At 41.9% G+C, this 23,848-nt stretch overlaps 1 protein-coding gene across 1 annotated transcript in view; it reads left to right on the top strand.

Moving 5' to 3' along the window:
- The window catches only part of LOC126094804 (myrosinase 1-like), a 133,753-nt gene that overhangs the window by 89,524 nt on the left and 20,381 nt on the right, over positions 1–23,848 (top strand). Inside the window, exons 7-8 of the mRNA XM_049909373.1 lie at positions 6,419–6,566; positions 16,338–16,486. Of these exons, the coding sequence (XP_049765330.1) occupies positions 6,419–6,566; positions 16,338–16,486 (297 nt within the window). The remainder of the gene's footprint in view (positions 1–6,418; positions 6,567–16,337; positions 16,487–23,848) is intronic.

Below are 23,848 nucleotides of genomic sequence, written 5' to 3'. Positions count from 1 at the left end.
TAACAAGATTCTTAAAAAACTACCAATTTATATGTGTCTTCCGTCCTCTAACACGAGTACAACCGATTCTGAGTTCCGATCTCGGTCTAAAGAGATTACTAATAAAGAAGATGTCTTGGCATTGGACAGACAAGTCACACAAATACAGAGACACTGCAATGAATATAGGCATCACACCAAGCTACATAAGGAAAAAAAATTGCCGTTCCTGACAACTGTTGTGACTGAGACAGGGTATAAATCACGGAGAGACCAAGAACTTCTCGTCCAGCTCCATCTACTGAGAATACCTCATTAAAGAAGGGGTCGATGTACTTGTAGCAAACTTCTTATTCTACACAGGCATAGGATTTCAGCTTATTAGACCATGGGAAGCAGCATTCATGTCACAAAAACTTCTTCATCACTCGTAAGGAAACAAATGCAACAAGGTCACTCCTAGGGGAGCTCACTCCTACGGAGACTCCTTTGTTGTGCAGATGGCTGTGTGTCAATGCCCCCTGCGATCATATTATTGTCCCGTCTCATAATACCTGCGCTTTTCTAGCGAACCATCCGAGCGAGGTAGCGCAGCTATCAGTACACTGGACTCGAATTCTGGAGGACGGTAGGTCAAATACTAATCCTGCAATCTACATTTAGGTTTTTCTTCATGTTCCTAAATCGCCCCATGCAAGTGGCAAAGTGTTTCCTTTGTAACGAACACTACCGATTTCCTTTCCCATGCTCCACCTGTAAACGAGCTTGTTGTCGATGTGACGTTAAATTCTAAATCTTCCTTCCTCCTTCCCTCCTTACTATAGCCAATGTCTGAGTATTATTTATCAAGTAACTAATATCGATTTTGTGAAATTCACTTCTAAAGTTTTCGCAATTTATTTCGACGTGTAACTGAGAAACAGTCGATGACAGACGTATTTTATTTTTGGTACAGGTGTCTGTTGTACTATTTATTTGATCGTAGTGATTAAGAGTTAAACGACAAGATAGTTTCAGCGTTTTTGTCATTATCAATCGAACCTTTGCAGATGGGAACAACACAGTTCCAGTTCCCTATGTCTATTTTAGTTCCCGTGCCTACGTACGGCATCTTATGCATACGTCTTAGCTGATATGTCGCGGTACATACTGCATCTTTGAGCGAATGTGTCAGTTGTTACGGTCACATTATTTATATGTACTGTTACTTATGCGCTCTTGGTAAAATTATTTTTGGCAGGATTTTGACAGCTCTGGATCCAGCAATGCCGTTCTTTTGCATTACAAATCGTATTTTGTGGAAAGTCAGTGATAACGTTCATTCGTTCAATTCTTAGAGATAGTATTTCGTGTTTTTAAGCGAAATGTAGTGTGAAGAGAGCTATGCGAGAGGCGTTCAATGAATTCGAAAGTAAAGTTCTATGTACTGACTTGGCAGAAAATCCTAAGAAATTTTGGTCTTATGTCAAAGCGGTAGGTGGATCAAAACAAAATGTCCAGACACTCTGTGACCAAAATGGTACTGAAACAGAAGATGACAGACTAAAGGCCGAAATACTAAATGTCTTTTTCAAAAAGTTGTTTCACAGAGGAAGATTGCACTGTAGTTCCTTCTCTAGATTGTCGCACAGATGACAAAATGGTAGATATCGAAATAGACGACAGAGGGATAGAGAAACAATTAAAATCGCTCAAAAGAGGAAAGGCCTCTGGACCTGATGGGATACCAGTTCAATTTTACACAGAGTACGCGAAGGAACTTGCCCCCCTTCTTGCAGCGGTGTACCGTAGGTCTCTAGAAGAGCGTAGCGTTCCAAAGGATTGGAAAAGGGCGCAGGTCATCCCCGTTTTCAAGAAGGGACGTCGAACAGCTGTGCAGAACTATAGACCTATATCTCTAACGTCGATCAGTTGTAGAATTTTGGAACACGTATTGTGTTCGAGTATAATGACTTTTCTGGAGACTAGAAATCTACTCTGTAGGAATCAGCATGGGTTTCGAAAAAGACGGTCATGTGAAACCCAGCTCGCGCTATTCGTCCACGAGACTCAGAGGGCCATAGACACGGGTTCACAGGTAGATGCCGTGTTTCTTGACTTCCGCAAGGCGTTCGATACAGTTCCCCACAGTCGTTTATTGAACAAAGTAAGAGCATATGGACTATCAGACCAATTGTGTGATTGGATTGAGGAGTTCCTAGATGACAGGACGCAGCATGTTATTCTCAATGGAGAGAAGTCTTCCGAAGTTAGAGTAATTTCGGATGTGCCGCAGGGGAGTGTCATAGGACCGTTGCTATTCACAATATACATAAATGACCTGGTGGATGACATCGGAAGTTCACTGAGGCTTTTTGCAGATGATGCTGTGGTGTATCGAGAGGTTGTAACAATGGAAAATTGTACTGAAATGCAGGAGGATCTGCAGCGAATTGACGCATGGTGCAGGGAATGGCAACTGAATCTCAATGTAGACAAGTGTAATGTGCTGCGAATACACAGAAAGATAGATCCTTTATCATTTAGCTACAAAATAGCAGGTCAGCAACTGGAAGCAGTTAATACCATAAATTATCTGGGAGTACGCATTAGGAGTGATTTAAAATGGAATGATCATATAATGTTGATTGTCGGTAAAGCAGATGCCAGACTGAGATTCATTGGAAGAATCCTAAGGAAATGCAATCCGAAAACAAAGGAAGTAGGTTACAGTACACTTGTTCGCCCACTGCTTGAATACTGCTCAGCAGTGTGGGATCCGTACCAGATAGGGTTGACACAAGACATAGAGAAGATCCAACGGAGAGCAGCGCGCTTCGTTACAGGATCATTTAGTAATCGCGAAAGCGTTACGGAGATGATAGATAAACTCCAGTGGAAGACTCTGCAGGAGAGACGCTCAGTAGCTCGGTACGGGCTTTTGTCAAAGTTTCGAGAACATACCTTCACCGAAGAGTCAAGCAGTATATTGCTCCCTCCTACGTATATCTCGCGAAGAGACCATGAGGATAAAATCAGAGAGATTAGAGCCCACACAGAGGCATACCGACAATCCTTTTTTCCACGAACAATACGAGACTGGAATAGAAGGGACAACCGATAGAGGTACTGAAGGTACCCTCCGCCACACACCGTCAGGTGGCTTGCGGAGTATGGATGTAGATGTAGATGTAGATGTACCATACATAAATAACAAACGTTGTATTGTTTGGTGTTTGTCGTGATGATTTACCATGAAACGTCCCCATTGAAAAATTGTACACGACTGAGCTTAAACTGACACACAATATTTTTAGCGCAGCGCAATCTGACTATCAAAAATCCCTACAAAAGAATGGCCCTGACTAACATTAACCTATACCCTTCACAAGTCACTTACCTCACCAAAAATCTTCGTTCCTCGAACTACTGCAATACAGCGAGAGCCACTACTGCCAGCTAAATAAAAGATTCAAACTACTGAAGGCACTAACTACTGATAGGCATAGTTAGCAAATGAAAGATTTTAATAGAGAACAAACAATGTATTTACCTTAATAATCATAATATATATAGCAGTTCATGACATCCATACAAATTTCAAAACTCCGCCATCTCTCTCCCCACATCCACCACTGCTGGCGGCTCACCTCCAACTGCGCAACGCTACGCGCTGTTCACATCCAGCTGCCGCTGCCCAGCACTACAATGGCAGACAACAATGCAAACTAACCACAGACTGCACACAGCGCAGCCAGTGATTTTCATACAGAGCGCTACGTGGCGTTACCATTAAAAAAACCTAAACAGCCTACTTACAACCATTTTTCCAATATAATCTCAGGAAAATTTTTCAGCCATTTTTTATGTTCAAAATCTGTTTGTTAATTAAGGATGTCCTCTTGACAGTGGCAAAAAACGCGGAAACGAGCTCGTGCTGTAACTTTGTAATTACTACGAGTAAGTAAATCAATGTAGAGCAGCATCGTATTCCGAAAATAAAACATGTTGCTACGTGTAAATTAAAGATTGAGGGGGAAGAAAGGAAAGGAATTACTGATGCATCAAGACAGTATGCGGAATCAGCCGTGACGAGTAAAAAGTCTGTACCGGACCAGGACTTGACCCCGGATCTCCTGCTTACTAGGCAGGTGCATTAACCACTGCGCCATCCGGGACACCGTTTTAGCACATCAGCGCGGAATATTTCGGCACACGTGACTGCCGTTCCACATTCCCACCGAGCGCCACCCATCCACAGTCCCTTTCCATTTCATCCATGCTCTCTACTCGGAGATTCCCGCAGGAGGTCGGAAGCATTTGTGCATCTGCACTGAAGAAGGTGGATCTATTGTCCATCTAGGCGAATCAGTTATATAACTGCTTGGTGGCTGTTCTTTCGGACATGTGATACAATGCAGCATCAGAATAAGGCTGAACGTCCGTATTAGATTATGTCACGACCAGCACTGTAAGTTCGTATACTGAAAGAAACAGCTTCTTCGTCCTTCTTTGAAATAAACTGGAATTGTAGTTCTATCCAGAACAGTCGCTACTTTCAGTGGATTTATGAACTATTCTCAGCGGTGAATGGTAAAATATGTGCCTGTCAGTATTAATGAGGTAAAATGGATTTAAATTGAAGACCTATTACCGATTCCACGAAATCAGAGGAAAGTCAGGTAAATCTAAAATAATAATGTTTATCAAATACTCCGCAGTGTAACTGTCGTAGCGGTGAGATTACATCTCATTATACTGAACTGGACGTTTCATTCTAAAGGTTAAGGTGATTTCACAGTTTCGATAACTTTAAGTTAATTTCGTCATGACATATGAAGTTCTGTGATCGGTCGCATTCGAAATAATGTTCCCATCGTAATGTGATGTGTTCCAGCGTTTCCGATATTATAGCGACCCAGAATAAATCCGGGCAACAACTCTGGAAATTTTATTTTCACAAGTCCGTCTTGATCACACAGATTTCTTTACACTTTATTACCGGTTTCGGCTTACCACCATCTTCAGATCGTTAAAACATGTACTCTCATGTTTAACTTGACGATGATTTTTTCACCAGACTATTTTAACGATCTGAAGATGGTGGTAAGCCGGAACCGGTAATAAAGTGTAAAGAAATCTGTGTGATCAAAACGAAATGGTTCAAATGGCTCTGAGCACTATGCGACTTAACTTCTGCGGTCATCAGTCGCCTAGAACTTAGAACTAATTAAAGCTAACTAACCTAAGGACATCTCACACATCCATGCCCGAGGCAGGATTCGAACCTGCGACCGTAGCGGTCGCTCGGTTCCAAACTGCAGCGCCTAGAACCGTACGGCCACTGCGGTCGGCTGATCAAAACGGACTTGTGAAAATAAAAGTGCCAAAAATAAAATGATTGCGGACTCATTTACAGACTTCATTAGTTCAATTGATAACTCTGCAAATGTTGCAAAATCAAAATATATGATCAAAAAGTCAGTATAAATTTGAAAACTTAATAAACCACGGAATATTGTAGACAGAGAGGTAAAAATTGACACACATGCTTGGAATGACATGAGGTTTTATTAGAAAAAAAAAACCACCCCACATGGCTAGACGCGTAAAAGATCTCTTGAGCACGTCGTTTGGTGATGATCGTGTGCTCAGCCGCCGGCCGATGTGGCCGTGCGGTTAAAGGCGCTTCAGTCCGGCACCGCGTGACCGCTACGGTCGCAGGTTCGAATCCTGCCTCGGGCATGGATGTGTGTGATGTCCTTAGGTTAGTTAGGTTTAATTAGTTCTAAGTTCTAGGCGACTGATGACCTCAGAAGTTGAGTCGCATAGTGCTCAGAGCCATTTTTTTTGTGCTCAGCCGCCACTTTCGTCATGCTTGGCCTCCCAGGTCCACAGACCTCAGTCCGTGCGATTATTGGCTTTGAGGTTACCTGAAGTCGCAACTGTACCGTGATCGACGAACATCTCTAGGGATGCTGAAAGACAACAGCTGACGCCAATGCCTCACCATAACTCCGGACATGCTTTACAGTGCTGTTCACAAAATTATTCCTCGACTACAGTTATTCTGAGGAATGATGGTGGACATATTGAGCATTTCCTGTAAAGAACATCATCTTTGCTTTCTCTTACTTAGTTATGCTAATGATTGCTATTCCTATCAGATGAAGCGCCATCTGTCGGACATTTTTTGAACTTCTGTATTTTTTTTGGTTCTAATAAAACCCCATATCATTCCAAGCATGTGTGTCAATTTGGACCTCTCTATCTACATTATTCCGTGATTTATTCAGTTTTCAAATTTATACTGACTTTTTGATCACCCGGCATTAATATATATTTATATATTAATATGTATTTATTAATATATTTATTACTTTGCCAGCACAGTTGCTCTTCACTTATGCTGTGTCCTGGCTCACTTGATGATATTGAGGTGTGTCTCTTTGCCCCTCAGGTTGGAATCTACGCGCACCCCATCTTCAGTGAGGAGGGTGACTACCCTCCGGTGATGCGGCAGAGGGTGGACGCCAATAGTGCAGCAGAGGGAAGACCACGCTCCCGGCTGCCCTCCTTCACCAGTGAGGAAGTCGCTTACATCAGGGGTGAGTGTGCACTTGGGAGCCCCGTTTGCGGAGCACACAGTGACACTGTGTGCCGGAGCTTACTTTCTGCCATTCCTTTGCAGGAGAATATTTCTCAAAGAGCAAGTGTCAGCAAATCGCCACTACACATGAAGAATTGTCCATTGCAGGTCCAAGTTAACTGTAACTAAAACAGGTATAAAGGATCTGAACTGTAGAAAGTGTAGTCAAACTTTTACTTATCTTTTTTAAACATAAATCCCCCTTACATTTTTGTTGGTTTGTTTGCTGGTAGATTGTACTCTCTCATCACAGTGCCGTGGCACAACAACAAAATATATGAGCCGACTGATAAGGTGGAGTTTCATAAGGCAATTCGTTTTCTGGATTTGAACGGAAATATCACTGAAGAAATCCATGCTAACACGCTCTAAGCGAAGAATAGTGTGTTTACTGAATGGAAAGTCGGCTGTTGTCCATGATCCAGAATTCTGTGCACATGCGCAAAGTATGCCATATGAAATCGAGTAAACAGCTGTGTCTGAAGCCAAAGGCGAAAGGATACTTTCTGTATGTTTAATTAATTATGGATTTTAGCTGCTGGGCTTACCTACAAGTAAACAGTTGTTTGAAGCACTGTTAAAGTTCGAAGTATATAACCAGCAGTAATAACAGAAAAAACTACCCAGGAGAGTACCGAACGTTTACCACAAAGTGCCTGACAGCCGATTTTCTTGTTATAAACAATAAAAGCTCACTGAATTGTAAAAATAGTGTGTGTAAATGAAGCAAAGCAACATCAATTCCTAAAGTTAATTTTACTTCCTTTAAAAAGTAGAAACGTCTTCGATACAAAAGTTTTATGGGTTTAGTACCGCGTCATAATGTATAAAACTACTGTTGCTGGAGAAAAACCAACGTTTCGGCCACTGTTGCAGCGGCCTTCCTCTGGGTCTACTGGTAAGTTCTAGCTATGCAGTGTCCCTTGTATTTTGTTGTTACTGTTCACTGCGCATGCCATTACGTGATAATTTTAAAAGGATAGATCCTTTTATTAGTCACTTAAGGAAGAAGGAGAGGTAATTTGTTGTGGTAAGGTCTTATGGGACCAAACTGCTGAGGTCACCGGTCCCTAAGCCTACACACTACTTAATCTATTAAACTAACTTAAGCTATGGACAACACACACATACACATGCCCGAGGCACGACTCGAATCTTCGACGGGGGGAGCCGCAGGGACCGTGACAAGGCGCCCTAGTAGGTGAGGGAACTTTATTTTAGTAGATTATTGCGGTGGAGGGAGAGCGTTACCTCTGTTGTCTATTGGCACTTGTGTTATGTGCCATGCCTGGTGGTGAACGTCGAATGAGAAGTTGGCTCCTATTTTTCAAATGCTGGACGTCGGCGTCGCGGCGGCAGTTACTCGCCGGTAGTACTCGCGCCTCATGTTGACAGTGCGGTCTGTTGGTCTCTGATTGCTGGCAGCCAAGATGGGGCCAGCCTGATTCCTTCCTCTCTATTCATATTCTATCCGCCCCCGGTAGCTGAGTGGAAGCCGGCACGGTAGCTCAGCGTGTTCGGTCAGAGGGCTGCGTGCTCTGTGTATTAAAAAAAAATGAGTCAAAGAATCAACTATCAACTTGAACGGATGTCTTGTGACGTCAGCCCAGACCAAACGCAACGAACAATATCGAACAAAAAGAATTTAAAAAAATGGTGGTCAGCGTGACAGAATGTCAATCCTAAGCGCCCGGGTTCGATTTGCGGCCGAATCGGAGATTTTCTCCGCTAACGGACTGGGTGTTGTGTTGTCCTAATCATCATCATTTCATCCCCATCGACTCGCAAGCTACCGAAGTGGCGTCAAATGGGAAGACGTGCGTCCGGCGAACGGTCTACCCGACGGGAGGCCCTAGTCACACTTTTCCAGTTTTATTCATATTCTTAGAGTGTTTAAGTATTTCGATGGCCTCTCTGGTTTTGCGTTTCGTCTTAACCAGTTGCTTGGACAACTCACAGGCTTCGCTGAATTTTATTTCTTTACCGCAATCTTGCTGATGTTCTGCCACTGCAGATTTGTTGTGTTGCCCGAGACGAATATAGCGCTCGTGTTACCTAATGCGTGTTGCTATTGGCCTGCCACTCTCGCCGTTGTATGCCTCTCCACATTCGCATTCCACCTTGTACACGCCTGCAGTGTGTAATGCTTCCACCTTGTCCCTAGTGGAGCCTAGCACGTCCTGGATCCTGCGACCGACTACTGTAGAAGGCAGGCTACACCCCAACCCAGTGAAGGTGTTGGCCTATTCGAAATGGTTCAAATGGCTCTGAGCACTATGGGACTTAACATCTGTGGTCATCAGTCCCCTAGAACTTAGAACTACCTAAACCTAACGAACCTAAGGACATCACACAACACCTAGTCATCACGAGGCAGAGAAAATCCCTGACCCCGCCGGGAATCGAACCCGGGAACCCGGGCGTGGGAAGCGAGAACCCTTCCGCACGACCACGAGCTGCGGACTGGCCTATTCGGTCAGTAACATTTTTCACATAAGGTAAGTGCACTGTTGGCTGCAGTTTCTCTGTTTCTTGCTCATCTTATATTCATCGAGAGGGCTGTGTGGATCGATTTATGGCTGTAGCCATTGGCTAGAAATCAGTGGGCACAGAAAAAGGCCGCTGGAACTGTGGCCGAAACGTTGGTTTTTCTCCAGCAGCAGTAGTTTTATACATTATGACGCGGTACCATACCCAGAAAACTTTTATGTCGACTGACTGACCGCGGAAGCCTACGAAGTTTTAGAAAGGACTTGTTTCGCACTTGCGCGTTTTCTTCACTACTGTTCACATTGAGGTGTACATTGGGGTGGTGATATGCACTTATACAGTTGACGACTGTATCGCGCACACAAGTTGTAAAAGGGCAGTGCATTGTTGGAGCTGTCGTTTGTACTGAGGTGATGCACGTGATAAGGTTTCCGACGTGATTATGGCTCCATGACGGGTATTAACATACTTAGAACACGGAATGCTAGTTGGAGCCAGACGTGTCGGACATTCAATTTCGGAAATTGTTAGGGAATTGAATAATCCGAGATTCACAGTGTCAAGAGCGTGCCGAGAACACTAAATTTCAGACATAACCACACACCACGGACTGCACAGTGACCGACGGCATTAATTTAACGGCGTTCCCCAAAGGAGTGTTATAGGCCCTCTATTGTTCCTGATCGATATTAACGACATAGGAGACAATCTGAGTAGCCGTCTTAGTTTGTTTTCAGATGATTTAGCGTCTTGTAAAGTCATCAGGTGATCAAAACGACTTGCAAAGTGATTTAGATAAGATTATGGTGCGAAAAGTGGCAATTGACCCTGAGTAAGGAAAAGTGTAAGTTATTAACATGAGTACTAAAAGAAATCAGCTAACTTTCGATTACGCGATAAGTCACACAAATCTGAAGACGGTAAATTCAGCTAAATACTTAGCGATTACAAAGACAAATAACCTAAACTGGAACGATCACATAGATAATATTGTGGGTAGAGCAAACCAAAGACTGCGATTCATTGGCAGAACACTTAGAGGGTGCAACAGGTCTACTAAATAGACTGCTTACACCACGCTTCTCCGCCCTATTCTGGAGTATTCCTGTGTGGTGTGGGGGCGCATCAGATGGGACTGACGGTTGGGTGATCATCACGATGAAATAAGAGAAATCAGGGCTCGCGCAGAAAAATTTAAGTGCTCGTTTTTCCCGCATGCCGTTCGAGAGTGGATCGGTAGAGAGACAGCTTGAAGGTGGTTCATTGAACCCTCTGCCAGGCACTTTATTGTGAATAGCAGAGTAATCACGTAGATGTAGATGTAGATGAGAGCAGCGGCGTTTGCGGAGAGTTGTCAATGCTAACGGACAAGCAACACTACGTGAAACAACCGCAGAAATCAATTTGGGACGTACGACGAACGTAAGCCTTAGGTCAGTAGGGTGAAATTTTGTTTTAACGAGCTGTGGTAGAGGATAACCAACGCGAATGCTTTCCTTTGCGAAAAGGATGACAAAGCCTCCATCGCCTGTACTGGGCTGTTGACAGTACTGGTTGGACCCTAGACGACTGGGAAACCGTGACCTGGCCAGATTAGTCCCGTTTTCAGTTGGTAAGAGCTGTGTCACCTGGCGGTGGCTCCATAATGGTGTGGGCTGTGTTTACTTAAATGGACTGAGTCATCTAGTTCAACTGCACTGATCATTGACTGGAACTGGTTACGTTCGGATACTTGGTCACCATTGACTTCGTGTTACAACACAACGATGGAATTTTTATGGATGACAATGCGCTACGTCACAGAAGAACATACTGTTCGACTTGAATTCCATAGATCATTTATGCGAGATAAAATCCTGCTCTGCCAACCCTTTCGCAGTTTATGGACGGCCATAGAGGCAACGTGGCTCATTATTTCTGCAAGATACTTCCAACGACATGTTGTTGTACCACATCGGGCAAAAAAAAAAAAAAAAAAAAAGTCCGACGTAGTATTAGGAGACATCTAATGACTTTTGTCACCTCATTGTACAACATCTCTCAATCGATTCGAGGAAACTAATTGATACAAGAAATTGATTTTTTTCGAATCTTATAGTTTCATACCACAGCTCAATGATTAAGTATCTATTTTTACGATATTGGTCATTGTTCATAGGATACTTAATTTCCACTAGACGATAAATTAGCATTCGACGACTATAGTTCTGTGAATGACTTCTGCACCAAGTGGAGTGTAACGAACGTTTTATACACGAAGAGACATGGACTACTTCTAGCCGGCCGGTGTGGCCGTGCAGTTCTAGTCGCTTCAGTCTGGAACCGCGTGACCGCTCCGGTCGCAGGTTCGAATCCTGCCTCGGGCATGGCCGTGTGTGATGTCCTTAGGTTAGTTAGGTTTAAGTAGTTCTAAGTTCTAGGGGACTGATGACCACAGCAGTTAAGTCCCATAGTGCTCAGAGCCATTTGAACCATACTTAATTTCCTAGTAATCTCCTGCATAAAATGTGGAGGGTTTGGAGTGAAAAATGTGGTCGCTGGCTACTTTACGTCTGGTTTATTTTAACTGATGTGCTGCTTGGTACTAAATGCAGCTAACGCTTCGAAATTGTTTTTGAAGTTGGAAGGAAAGCGAAATCCCACTACAATATGGAGAAGATATGAAGTTAATTTATTTGATCTCACTGCCTGTCGGTGTCACATACCTGCACCTCAGTCGTGAATAGTTCGTGCAATTCGACGTACGTTTAGTGATCGCAATTTATTGTTGTACTTACTGCAGCAAGAAAATGATGAAGAACAGGACACTCCACACCGAATATTACATGTTGGGAAAGCTGAAACATACATAAAATTTAAGGGCAAAGCTGGACAAAAGTTTATGGGAGACACTTGTCAGTCATTTATTAAACCAATATAAATCACTTTACATAATATCTCATGGCGAAGTTTTAGGCCTGGGTCTATTTCGAAACATTTCTGTAAATTAAATTTCAATGCAGTCTGTTGTTTTCATTTAAAGTAAGACCTATGCTAGTTCGAAGTAAATTTGCTAACTGCGAATATTGTGGCACCAGCTGCATTAGTTACAGATATACTACCTAATAGAGACGTATTAAAATTTGTGCCGGACCACGAATCGAAACCGATACTTATAGCGAACGGCCGCCTTCACCACTTCGGCTACCCCTGCACCCCAGTTTATTTCGTACTAACACTTCGCCGTCCGCACGTCTCGTGCAGATTTATTCGCTTGGCGTTGGCAGCGCTAATTCGGATCACTCGGCTTGTCGCCGGCCGCTTGTCACCTTTCCGTCGATGACAAGCTTCAAACACATTCGCTTTTGTGCGCTTTAATTTTTCCGGAAATCTTCCATTTTGCCGTATCGTTCCACAAACACGAATTTTCTTTTCAAGTAACATCTCTGCAAGTTCTATACTGTTATAATAATTATCCATGTAGAGGTGATGCCACTTTCCATAAGAAGGTGTCAATAGTTCCACCACTGTTTTTGCTAAAGGTTGTTCAGCACCGGAATATATCTTGAATGAGGAAACGTATCCCTCGAATCCCTCGAGTCACACAGCATCCGAATGAGTATGTCATATTTCGTAATTTTCGACGGATTGTAAACTTTAAAATTTAACTTTCCATGCCACGGTATCATTCCTTCATCAACTGAGATGTTTTGACTTGGATTAAACGTTTCTTTAAACATTTTGGAAAAATAATCAACTACAAATTGCACTTTGAGAAGCCAGTCGGCATTATCCGGTTTATTGTTATCGTCGAAAAAGTGTAAAAATGATAATATTTGTCTGAATCGGTTGCGGAACATCGTTTTGCGAAATATCGGTGGGTCTATCAACGGATTGCCAGTTCCCATAAGGATAGCAAGCCCAAACCATTTCTAAGTCCAGGTCCTGTAATTGTCGACAAATTTGGCATTTTTTAAATCCAGTTTCCTTCTATTGCAATTTTGACTGCAATACTTGTTAGTTTCGTTGCTAATATATTCAAATAGATCGTTCCCATTATATAATTCTACGATATCCACGACGCTCTGTGTATCTTTAGGAAATATGTGTGGACTCGGAGATCCTCCAAATTTATTATTGGTCGTCAGTAAATCATAGTTTGTCTTCTTTCTCTGATTCATCGGAATCAGTTGGCAATTGTAGCATTCGCCGGATTCTTCTTGGACGAAATTCACTATCTTCCGACGATTCTGCTTCACTTTCATTTTTTTGATATCCAATGTCTTCTTCCCAATTGGCCAAGTTTCCTGGAACGTCAGACAAATCCGCGCATTCATCGTAAATAATCATATCGTCTCTTTCGTCTCCCATGATTGAAAGTGCATAAGTAGTTATAAAAAAAAAAAAGTTGTTGACGTGTGTAACTTATTGTTACCCAAATAAACCCCCAACAGGATGAAAAAGATATTACAGCGCTGTCACCGGCCACTGGGCAATACTGTGCTCACAGCACCACTGTGGTGTCGCCAGCCGCTGAGCGGTACTATGCTCACGACACCACTGTGGTGTCGCCGGATGGCAAAGTGTTAACTTCGGACGGATATCAATCGTTATTAATAATTGTTCATCCAGACATGCAAGTAAATAATACTTGGGTGCTATTTTCAGGTTGAAAACATGAATGAAAATTCCAGCTCTGATACAAACACAGTAGCTCCTGCTAAGTGTCCCATAACGGTTCTTTCAATCGGAAGTTGATTTATCGGCGTGAAACCCCAGAAAAGAAAAATTAAGCAGTAAAACAAAAGTATTGCAAAGAAAAAAAACGACATATCTTAAACAAGTTGCTTCATTGTCATCTTAAAAGCAGCGGTAGTTTATAGCTTGCACAAGTGACCTAAAATTAATTTAAGAGGTTATGCGATAAACTTTCAGCTAAAGATTTGTCACAACTTGTATCATCAGCGTTTCCTGTAGTAAAAGTTTTATGTATTCGGCTAGGTTACTTTCGCTTCGTAAGAATGTCCATTTCGAGCTGTAGTACTAAACATCTATCGTTTGGCGTGTACTCGGTTTCAGTACAGAGTCGAGCGCAACGGTTGGCTTCATACGGATCAAAGGGGCCGGCCTCTGCTTCAATCTCTGTGTATTGTCTATTCTGTGGCGAAAACATCTGGCAACAATGCTCCATCTTGCGACACACTGGTTAGACGGCGCACACGCTTCTAGTGTGGCCAAACAAGACTGAATGACAAAAAAAGGAAGTGAGAAACCGTGCCTCACTCAAGAAGCAGGGATCGCGAGGAAAGTTCAGATTCTAATGCGGGAAGACCGGCGTATCAGGTAACAGTGGAAAATCAGTCGTTCATCAGTTTTTAACATCATAGGTCCATATTTGACAAATAAACTGTTTCCAGCTGTGTAGGAACAAGACGGGTTTCGTGATATCAGACCACATCCTCAGGCTTACATACGCAGTTAAAACATTGAGCCTGTAAGTGGGAAGAAGGGGGACCAGACCTTCTCTAAATAGATTGCTGTTGTCCACGGTAAGCAGAGCGTCAGGAAAAAATTCACTAGTTGAGAAAACTGACATGTTAAAACCACCCTAACATCATCATATCAGGAAAGAGCGGAGGGCACACCTCCAACCGCGTCTCAGATTTTTGATTGTTGAGTTTTATTCGTGGCGCTCTGCTTATTGTGGGTGACAGCAGTTTATTTAGAGGACGTTGAGTCCCTCTTCATTCCACCTTGTTGACTTAATGTTTTAGCAACGTACGTACAACCGAGGATGTAATTAGATAACACTAAGCAGGTCACGTTCCCGTAAATAAAGGTTCATATACAGCTGGAAATGGTTTATTTGTCAAATGTGGATTACTTCCGATACAACAGTCGACTTGGGCAGCTTTACAAGGGAAGAAATGTCCGTGATGGATTTGTTACGGAGATGACATACAATGACTAGTCCACGTCACCAAGCTCTGCTGACTGACCCATCCTGCTCTTACTATTTGTGTACTGAATACGCTGTACTCCCTGCCTCTTTAATAATGGCGAGTCCGCCTCCCGTGACATCTACTTGTCATTTCTGCATCACGTAGGGATACACAGATACTTATTACCAGAAAGTGTGTAGGAAACAGTTCCATGCGGTATCTTCGTAAGTTCTGTTCCTGTTTCCTCTGCTGATTGTAATGCGAAGTGTCTTAGAAAATGAGTCGCCATGCCGAAAATAGTGTTTCTTCTTCTACATGAGAGGATTGTCTCCTGACCTTTTTATTAGACGCATCATCTAGGCCTTCTCGCCCACACCACAACCACGCCCAACCCAATCTTTGATGGGTACAATCTAGTAAGTGAACCTTTGGTTTATGGTTTTACGTTTCTTAAGACAGTCTAATAACCAATTGCAGTTTGTTGTTTATTTTCGGACTGTAATGACTGGAAGACCCTGAACACTCAAAGAAGAACGTTTATCTGTATAAGTTAAAATTCATCTCAGCAGAAGATACTAGTCAGGTGTCATGGAAAGTGTGCGCCCCCATTATATTTTCTTTTCGTGACTAGTAACTGTCATTGAATAGGTCATTACCTTCACCTTGAGAATGTCCATTTGACAATGTATTGATGATAAAGCCATTTGTTCGAAACGGTGTCTGCCGAAACTTTCTTCATTTGATACAGACTGAAACGTATTTTGATTTGAAGCGTAAACACAACACATAACGATAAACTTAAGATACATCACAAATTATCTTAATTGAAATAGTAAATAACTTCAAGATATTGGCAAATTATTTGTGGCGTTGTTCCTAGTACTGCTTAGTACATAAGTATCCTGCGTCTTTTCTTTCTAATCCAATAGTCGTATAGTATTTATGCCTCCATAGTAATGGAATTATATGTAAATTCATCAAGAGTTTGTATTTCGAGCTCGACATGGCGGAAAACTGGTTACTATGAGTTTTTAAGGGCCAACATATTTTTAACAAAATAGTGCAATGTTACATGCTTTAGTCTTCACACTGTGAGTGACCCTTACCCACTTTTCGTAAGCGATTCATGTTAACAGCTAAAATCTAGTGCCAGCTTGCTAGCACAGAAGGATGATGCTGATAATTTCCATAATATGCTGCAGATTAATATGGGTCTCTCTCGCGTAGATGTTACAAGGGGTATTCGTAAAGCCCTTCAACGATTCTTCTCGTACTTTGGAGAACCAGCATATTGTGAAGACTCTATGACCGTGTTGCAGGGACGTCGGATTTCTTCGGCGTCAATCATTATTCTTCGGTACTGTCGACGTCAGGTGAGACTGGAACCATTCCATCTAAGGAACACGACGCTGGCGTCATCAGCTACAGCTTTGACTCTTATCCTCAAGCGGCGAGTAGCTGGCTGCAGGTGAGACAACTTCCCATGTTCTTCCAGCTAGATCGGGGGACTACATTTGGCTTTCTTTCTTAGAATGGGAGTAAGCTTTTAATCTCTTCAGGTTACGAGAGGATGGTGTTTGGTCAACTGGACGACACGCAGTACATAACTGTGACATAAGGCTCTACTCTTGATCAAAAGAAGTGGGTAGCGACATTGCAGTAACGTTGAAACAAAGGAATTCCAGTACTATTAGCTCTGCTGATCCGAAAATTGAGTTTACTTGTTTCTTAGTTTGACACGTATGCAGTTCTTTCTTTTATTTCAGGACGAAAAGCATGAAATGTAGGGTTTAGCGTCCCGTCCACGGGAAGGTGATCAGAAATGGACCAGCAAGAAGAAGCCAGCCAGACACTTTTAATTGAAACGAGCCATCCTGGCTTTCACTTCATCAGTTTAGGGACGACAGCAGTCGCTAATCCTGCAAGATGTTAAGAAGATTTGAAGCGAACTGTCGCGGAATGGGAGTCGATTGTGTATCAGCGACTTGTTTGATGACGTCAACTGTTATTATTCTCAGCTGTTTGGTTGCGATGTGATTCTTTCGCGCTATCTTCCTCATCGATTTCTTAGCCACCATTGCTCTCAGTACCTCTCGTCGCATAACAGATACCTACCACCTTTTCATACGAACTGTGCAAGATGTGATACATTTCGCATCTACTCTGCGCAGAACAATTGAAGAATCACTTTTTCGAAACCACCTAATTGTTTTCCATTGCGACGTCCAAGTATCATATTCAACTCAAAGGTGCATACAAGCTGCCAGGTAATGGCGCTAAAGCGTGGCGCCCTGCGACGTTACTGTCTGGCTCGCCGACGCTTCGAACAGCAATGTTTCAACATCTGCCAAAAACCCCAGAGCTCAGAAGATATTGTGAGGTGTAAGGTGGGCTAAGGATGTCGCAATGGCATCAAATTACGCCACAACTCTGCCCAATGCCACCATGAATGTGTCAAACGATGGGAAGTCGTCGCACTCCCTCTTCCCACGTATCACCCCCCCCCCCCTTTTTTTCCACGCCTCCACGATGCGGGTTATAACAGCAAGTCCAAGCGTTGAAATCAAGCGTTTTTCTTATGGGTGGCCAAGCAGAAACATTCCAGACACATTTCCACTCAGAATCGACCCGAAAAGGACGCGGGTGGTTGCATAAATGGCATCAATGGAACCACACCTTCCCTTGAGGCACTGATTTCAATACATTTCACGGTCTAAAACGACAGATCGCAGTGCAGTGAGCACCAGGACGCCGTTCTTGACAATCTTTAACACTGCAAACTCCACACGAACGCTTCAGCCCCTCTCTGAGGCCAACAACTCCACTGGACGTAATCGGAACCGTTTGGAGTGCAGTGCGACTTCAATTTTTGCGCTGGTGTACAGTGTGGTACTACTAGGAACCGTTAAAAACCATTCTATGAAATTTCAACTCAATCCGACGCAACAAAAGTTGTTGTTGTTGTTGTGGTCTTCAGTCCTGAGACTGGTTTGATGCAGCTCTCCATGCTACTCTATCCTGTGCAAGCTTCTTCATCTCCCAGTACCTACTGCAACCTACATCTTTCTGAATCTGCTTAGTGTATTCATCTCTTGGTCTCCCTCTACGATTGTTACCCTCCACGCTGCCCTCCAGTACTAAATTGGTGATCCCTCGATGTCTCAGAACATGTCCTACCAACCGATCCCTTTTTCTAGTCAAGTTGTGCCACATGCTCCTCTTCTCCCCAATTCTATTCAATACCTCCTCATTAGTTATGTGATATACCCATCTAATCTTCAGCATTCTTCTGTGGCACCACATTTCAAAAGCTTCTATTCTCTTCTTGTCCAAACTATTTATCGTCCATGTTTCACTCCCATACATGGCTACACTCTATACAAATACTTTCAGAAACGACTTCCTGACGCTTAAATCTATACTCGATATTAACAAATTTCTCTTCTTCAGGAACGCTTTCCTTGCCATTGCCAGTCTACATTTTATATCCTTTCGGCCATCATCAGTTATTTTGCTCCCCAAATAGCAAAGCTCCTCTACTGCTTTAAGTGTCTCATTTCCTAATCTAATTCCCTCAGCATCACCCGACTTAATTCGACTACATTCCATAATCATCGTTTTGCTTTTGTTGATGTTCATCTTATACCCTCCTTTCAAGACACTGTCCATTCCGTTCAATTGCTCTTCCAAGTCCTTTGCTGTCTCTGACAGAATTACAATGTCATCGGCGAACCTCAAAGTTTTTATTTCTTCTCCATGGATTTTAATACCTACTGCGAATTTTTCTTTTGTTTTCTTTACTGATTGCTCAATAAACATATTGAATGACATCGCGGAGAGGCTACAACCCTGTCTCACTCTCTTCCCAACCACTGCTTCCCTGTCATGTCCCTCGACTATTATAACTGCCACCTGGTTTCTGTACAAATTGCAAATAGCCTTTCGCTCCCTGTATTTAACCCCTGCCACCTTCAGAATTTGAAAGAGAGTATTCCAGTCAACATTGTCAAAAGCTTTCTCTAAGTCTACAAATGCTAGAAACGTAGGTTTTCCATTCCTTAATTTATCTTTTAAGATAAGTCGTAGGGTCAGTATTGCCTCACGTGTTCCGCTATTACTACGGAATCCAACAGATCTTCCTCGAGGTCGGCTTCTACCTGTTTTTCCATTCGTCTGTAAGGAATTCGCGTTAGTATTTTGCAGCCGTGACTTATTAAACTGAAAGATCGGTAATTTTCACATCTATCAGCACCTCTTTTCTTTGGGATTGGAATTATTATATTCTTCATGGAGTCTGAGGGTATTTCGCTTGTCTCATACATCTTGGTCACCAGATGGTTGTCAGGACTGGCTCTCCAAAGACTGTCGGTAGTTCTAATGGAATGTTGTTCACTCCCAGGGCCTTGTTTCGACTCAAGTCTTTTAGTGCTCTGTCAAACTCTTCACGCAGTATCATATCTCCCATTTCATCTACATCCTCTTCCATTCCCATAATGTTGTCGTCAAGTACATCGCCCTTGTATAGACCCTCTATATACTTCTTTCACCTTTCTGGTTTCTCTTCTTTGCTTAGAACAGTATTTCCATCTGAGCTCTTGATATTCATCCAAGTGGTTCTCTTTTCCCCAAAGGTTTCTTTAATTTTCCTCTATGCAGTATCTATCTAACCCCTACTGAGATAAGCCTCTACATCGTTACATTTGTCCACTAACCATTCCTGCTTAGCCATTTTGCACTTCCTGTCGATCTCATTTTTGAGACGTTTGTATTCCTTTTTGCCGGCTTCATTTACTGCATTTTTATATTTTTTCTTTCATCAATTAAATTCAATATTTCTTCTGTTAGCCAAGGATTTCTACTAGCCCTCGTCTTTTTACCTACTTGATCCTCTGCTGCCTTTACTACTTCATCCCTCAAAGCTACCCGTTCTTCTTCTACTGTATTACTTTCCCCCATTCCTTTCAATCGTTCCCTAATGATCTCCCTGAAACTCTGTTTATCCAGATCCCATCTCCTTAAATTCCCACCTTTTAACAGTTTCTTCAGTTTTAATCTACAGTTCATAACCAATAGATTGTGGTCAGAGCAAACACCTGCCCCTGGCAATATCTCACAATTTAACACCTGGTTCCTAAATCTCTGTTTTACCATTATATAATGTATCTGATACCTTCTAGTATATCCAGGCGTCTTCCATGTATATATCCTTCTTTCATGATTCTTGAACCAAGTGTTAGCTATGATCAAATTATACTCTGTGCAAAATTCTAGGCTGATTCCTCTTTCATTTCTTACCGCCAATCGATATTTACTTACTATGTTTCCTTCTCTCCATTTTCCTACTATCGTTTCCAGTCACCTATGACTATTAAATTTTCGTCTCCCTTCACTATCTGAATAATTTCTTTTATCTCATCATACATACCATCAATTTCTTCGTCATCTGCAGAGATAGTTGGCATATAAACTTGTACTACTGTAGTAGGCGTGGGCTTCGTGTCTATCTTGGCCACAATAATGTGTTCACTATGCTGTGTGGAGTAGCTTACCCGCATTCCTGTTTATTCATTATTAAACCTGCACCTGTATTACTCCTATTTGATTTTGTATTTGTAACCCTTTATTCACCTGACCAAAGGTCTTGTTCCTCCTGCCACCGTACTTCACTAATCCTCACTATATCTAACTTTAACTTATCCATTTCCCTTTTTAAATTTTCTAACCTACCTTCCTGGTTAAGGAATCTGACATTCCTCCAGAATATTTTACCCAGGAGGACGCCATCATCATTTAACCATACAGTAAAGCCTCATGCCTTCGTGAAAAATTATCGCTGTAGTTTCCCCTTGCTTTCAGCCGCTCGCAGTACCAGCACAGCAAGGCCGTTTTGGTTAGTGTTACAAGGCCAGATCAGGCAATCATCCAGACTGTTGCCCCTGCAACTACTGAAAAGGCTGCTGCCCCTCTTCAGGAACAAAACGTTTGTCTGGCCTCTCAAGAGATACCCCTTCGTTGTGGTTGCACCCACAGTACGGCTATCTGTATCGCTGAGGCATGCAAGCCTCCCCACCAAAGGCAAGGTCCATGGTTAATGAGGGGGGGGGACTTTATTATAGTTGTTATATAGTTCAAACCATTTACGAAGTTCTAAAATTTATGCAGATATGTTCCTTCTTCAATATATATCTTAATTTGTTCATGAACACGTAGGGGAGGAGGGGGGTTATTTACGGGAAATGACATGTTTCTCGATGAATGGATAATTCATTAAGGATTCAGGGTACTTTTCCGGCTCAATATTATGTAAAAATCAACACCTATTTCTTTGGGGCACTGTTTATAATGTATATGTTTTACAGATTTTTTGTTGATATCAGGTAATGCAGCACACCTTATAAACAAATTAGAAGTATTTTGAATTTTGTTGAACCTGATTAGTGCTATTAAAAGAAACTACAAAGAAATTGATGGAATTTTTTTTTTCCAAAATGCTTTCTGAAATGGACGTACCATTTAATCCAATGTTATACATTTGAAAGAGACCAAATTTTTACCAGGTGTGCATGACATGATGGCTGAGGTACTAGACCTATTTAATTCCTCGTATTATGTATATTACAAGGATAAAAATATCACATCTTACAATTAAATTTTTATAATTTTTGTCCTAATAAAAATCTTATTTTTTTCTGTAATTTAGTTGATTCTGGAATAAAGCTTAGGTGTACTACATAAGTATCGACTATTGTAAGTTACAAAAAAATAAATAGAGAAATGCTTTATAAACTTTACGAAATATTTTTACCTGAGTTCTGAAAAGTACAACTTGCAGGAAATTGCGAATGAAGATATGAGTCCAATTAAACTGTGCCTCAGAACATTCCTGAAGCGTAGATAAAGACTACGCAGTATTTCTTCAACTTCAAGCTTCCTATTGGCGTTCCTTTTAGCAGGTCTTGCTTTTTGGTAAGTTGAAGAGCGAATCTTTCAGCTACATGCAGCGTTTGTCTGTCACACGAAAGCAATTGGTCATCCATATTAGAGCCACATTTTATGCTTAAATTTCTCAGGACTTCCAACCTTCCTATCACTCCATCACTGAAACATATCACTGCATCTAGTACAACAACTTTTAACGTATTTAATCTTACAAAAACGTTCTTGGGAAATCTTTGCCATATGCAATGGTTGAAACTTTCATTTGTATACTGAGTGCCCCCAGGAAATATTTACTAAGCAAAACAGGGTTACTCGGGTCTCTAGAAATTGGTTTTATTTCATTCATAACAGGCTCTGGAAGAGGAAGCTTATGATGGTATATTTGACTACTTTTTTTTGCTTTTTGGTAACCACACAAAAAACCCGCATCTTTAGGGCAAAGTCCATGAACACGGTGGTCATCTGTGGAAAACTTATGAAAGTAGGTGGCCCATACAGCTTTTCTCATTGCAGTAACATCATTCAGAGGTGCAGTTCGTCTAATGGCCAGTCCATAATAACCGTGAAGAAGGTCTATTTCAGTTTCTGTCAATCTGCCTCGGCCAGACAGAGATTTTCATCAGACAGCAACTTTCCTTTCATTTCTTTTCGTATCTTCCTCAATCTAGCACCCATTCTCTTTTGCACATGTCCACAACACTCCAGTTTTGTTACCAAGTTATCGCCATAAATATTGAACTCATTAATTTTATTGAGAGCTTTAGAGTCCCCATCGCCTAGGTACTTCGTATATCTAACATTATAAACGAACACCGACCTTTGAAAGATTTTTAGAGCTCCATCACACTCCATACCTCCACTGTAACCATCAACAATAATTCTTAGGACACCGATGTTCAATATGTCCGTCAGTGTTACCATGGCAGGTGTGGCAGTGCTTAGATACGCACTCAAAATCATAAATTTTTCCGTTCTCCAGAGAAATAGCACTTACAACGGCATTCAAGGAACAATGTCCTCAGCGTTGCCATGTCCCATCAAGTGCAACAGCAATGTCCCTACACGCTTCATAGATGCTTTCGACACAACCGCCAAGGAAACGAAAAGTATTTTTATGAATTTGATGAGCTTACTGGGAGGAGGAGGAAGGTCCATCAAACCACAAAACGTTTGAGCAGCCTTTTCTCCTTTCCCTGTTGCACGCATTGTATACACTAACTTCAAATTCACATCATATGAATTATGCACAATGTTTGAAGTCATTTTCTAGACAGACTTATTGCAACTAATTTTGACGCTAAACCCTTCCTGCTACTTTGTTGTTCAGTTATTTCCAGACAGCCTACAGCATCACATTGTTTACATTTCGCCACTTCCTTTATCAAAGAAGATAAGATGCCCACATCAACAATAATGAATCCGTCATTGTTAGCACAAAAATTTCAACCACCAGGAGGCGTGCCATGTGGGAGTTTCTTCCCTGAAGAACTGAAACATAGGTTACTTTCAATAGTGTGGCTTGCTTTGTTTGTGAACTGGTTACCACGGAATTTCCTTTTAATAAATTTCTTGATGCGTGGCATAGGTCGTATTTATTGCATACTAAAGGATATGTACTTCCACAAATATATGTAGCACTTGGGCAACAAACGTTCAGTAACACGTGAAGAAACCGCTTCAGCGAAACAAAAGTAATACTAGCAAATATAATCATTTACAGACACTAGAAACCTGCACTGTTACCAACATATGCAATGAATAATACGTATAATCGCTGGAAACAGAAGGTTCACAGTTCTTTTCGAAATAATACTGGTTTCTGTAATAGAAATAAAGGGGGCGTGACGGCATACATGACCGTAACTTTAAAATTTGATATATATATATATAT

This window comes from Schistocerca cancellata, chromosome 8 (assembly GCF_023864275.1).
Source record: "Schistocerca cancellata isolate TAMUIC-IGC-003103 chromosome 8, iqSchCanc2.1, whole genome shotgun sequence".
In the NCBI taxonomy this organism is placed as follows: Eukaryota; Metazoa; Arthropoda; class Insecta; order Orthoptera; family Acrididae; genus Schistocerca; species Schistocerca cancellata.
Note: the sequence above shows the minus strand (reverse complement) of the source record. Positions and strands in the feature narration are given on the sequence as shown.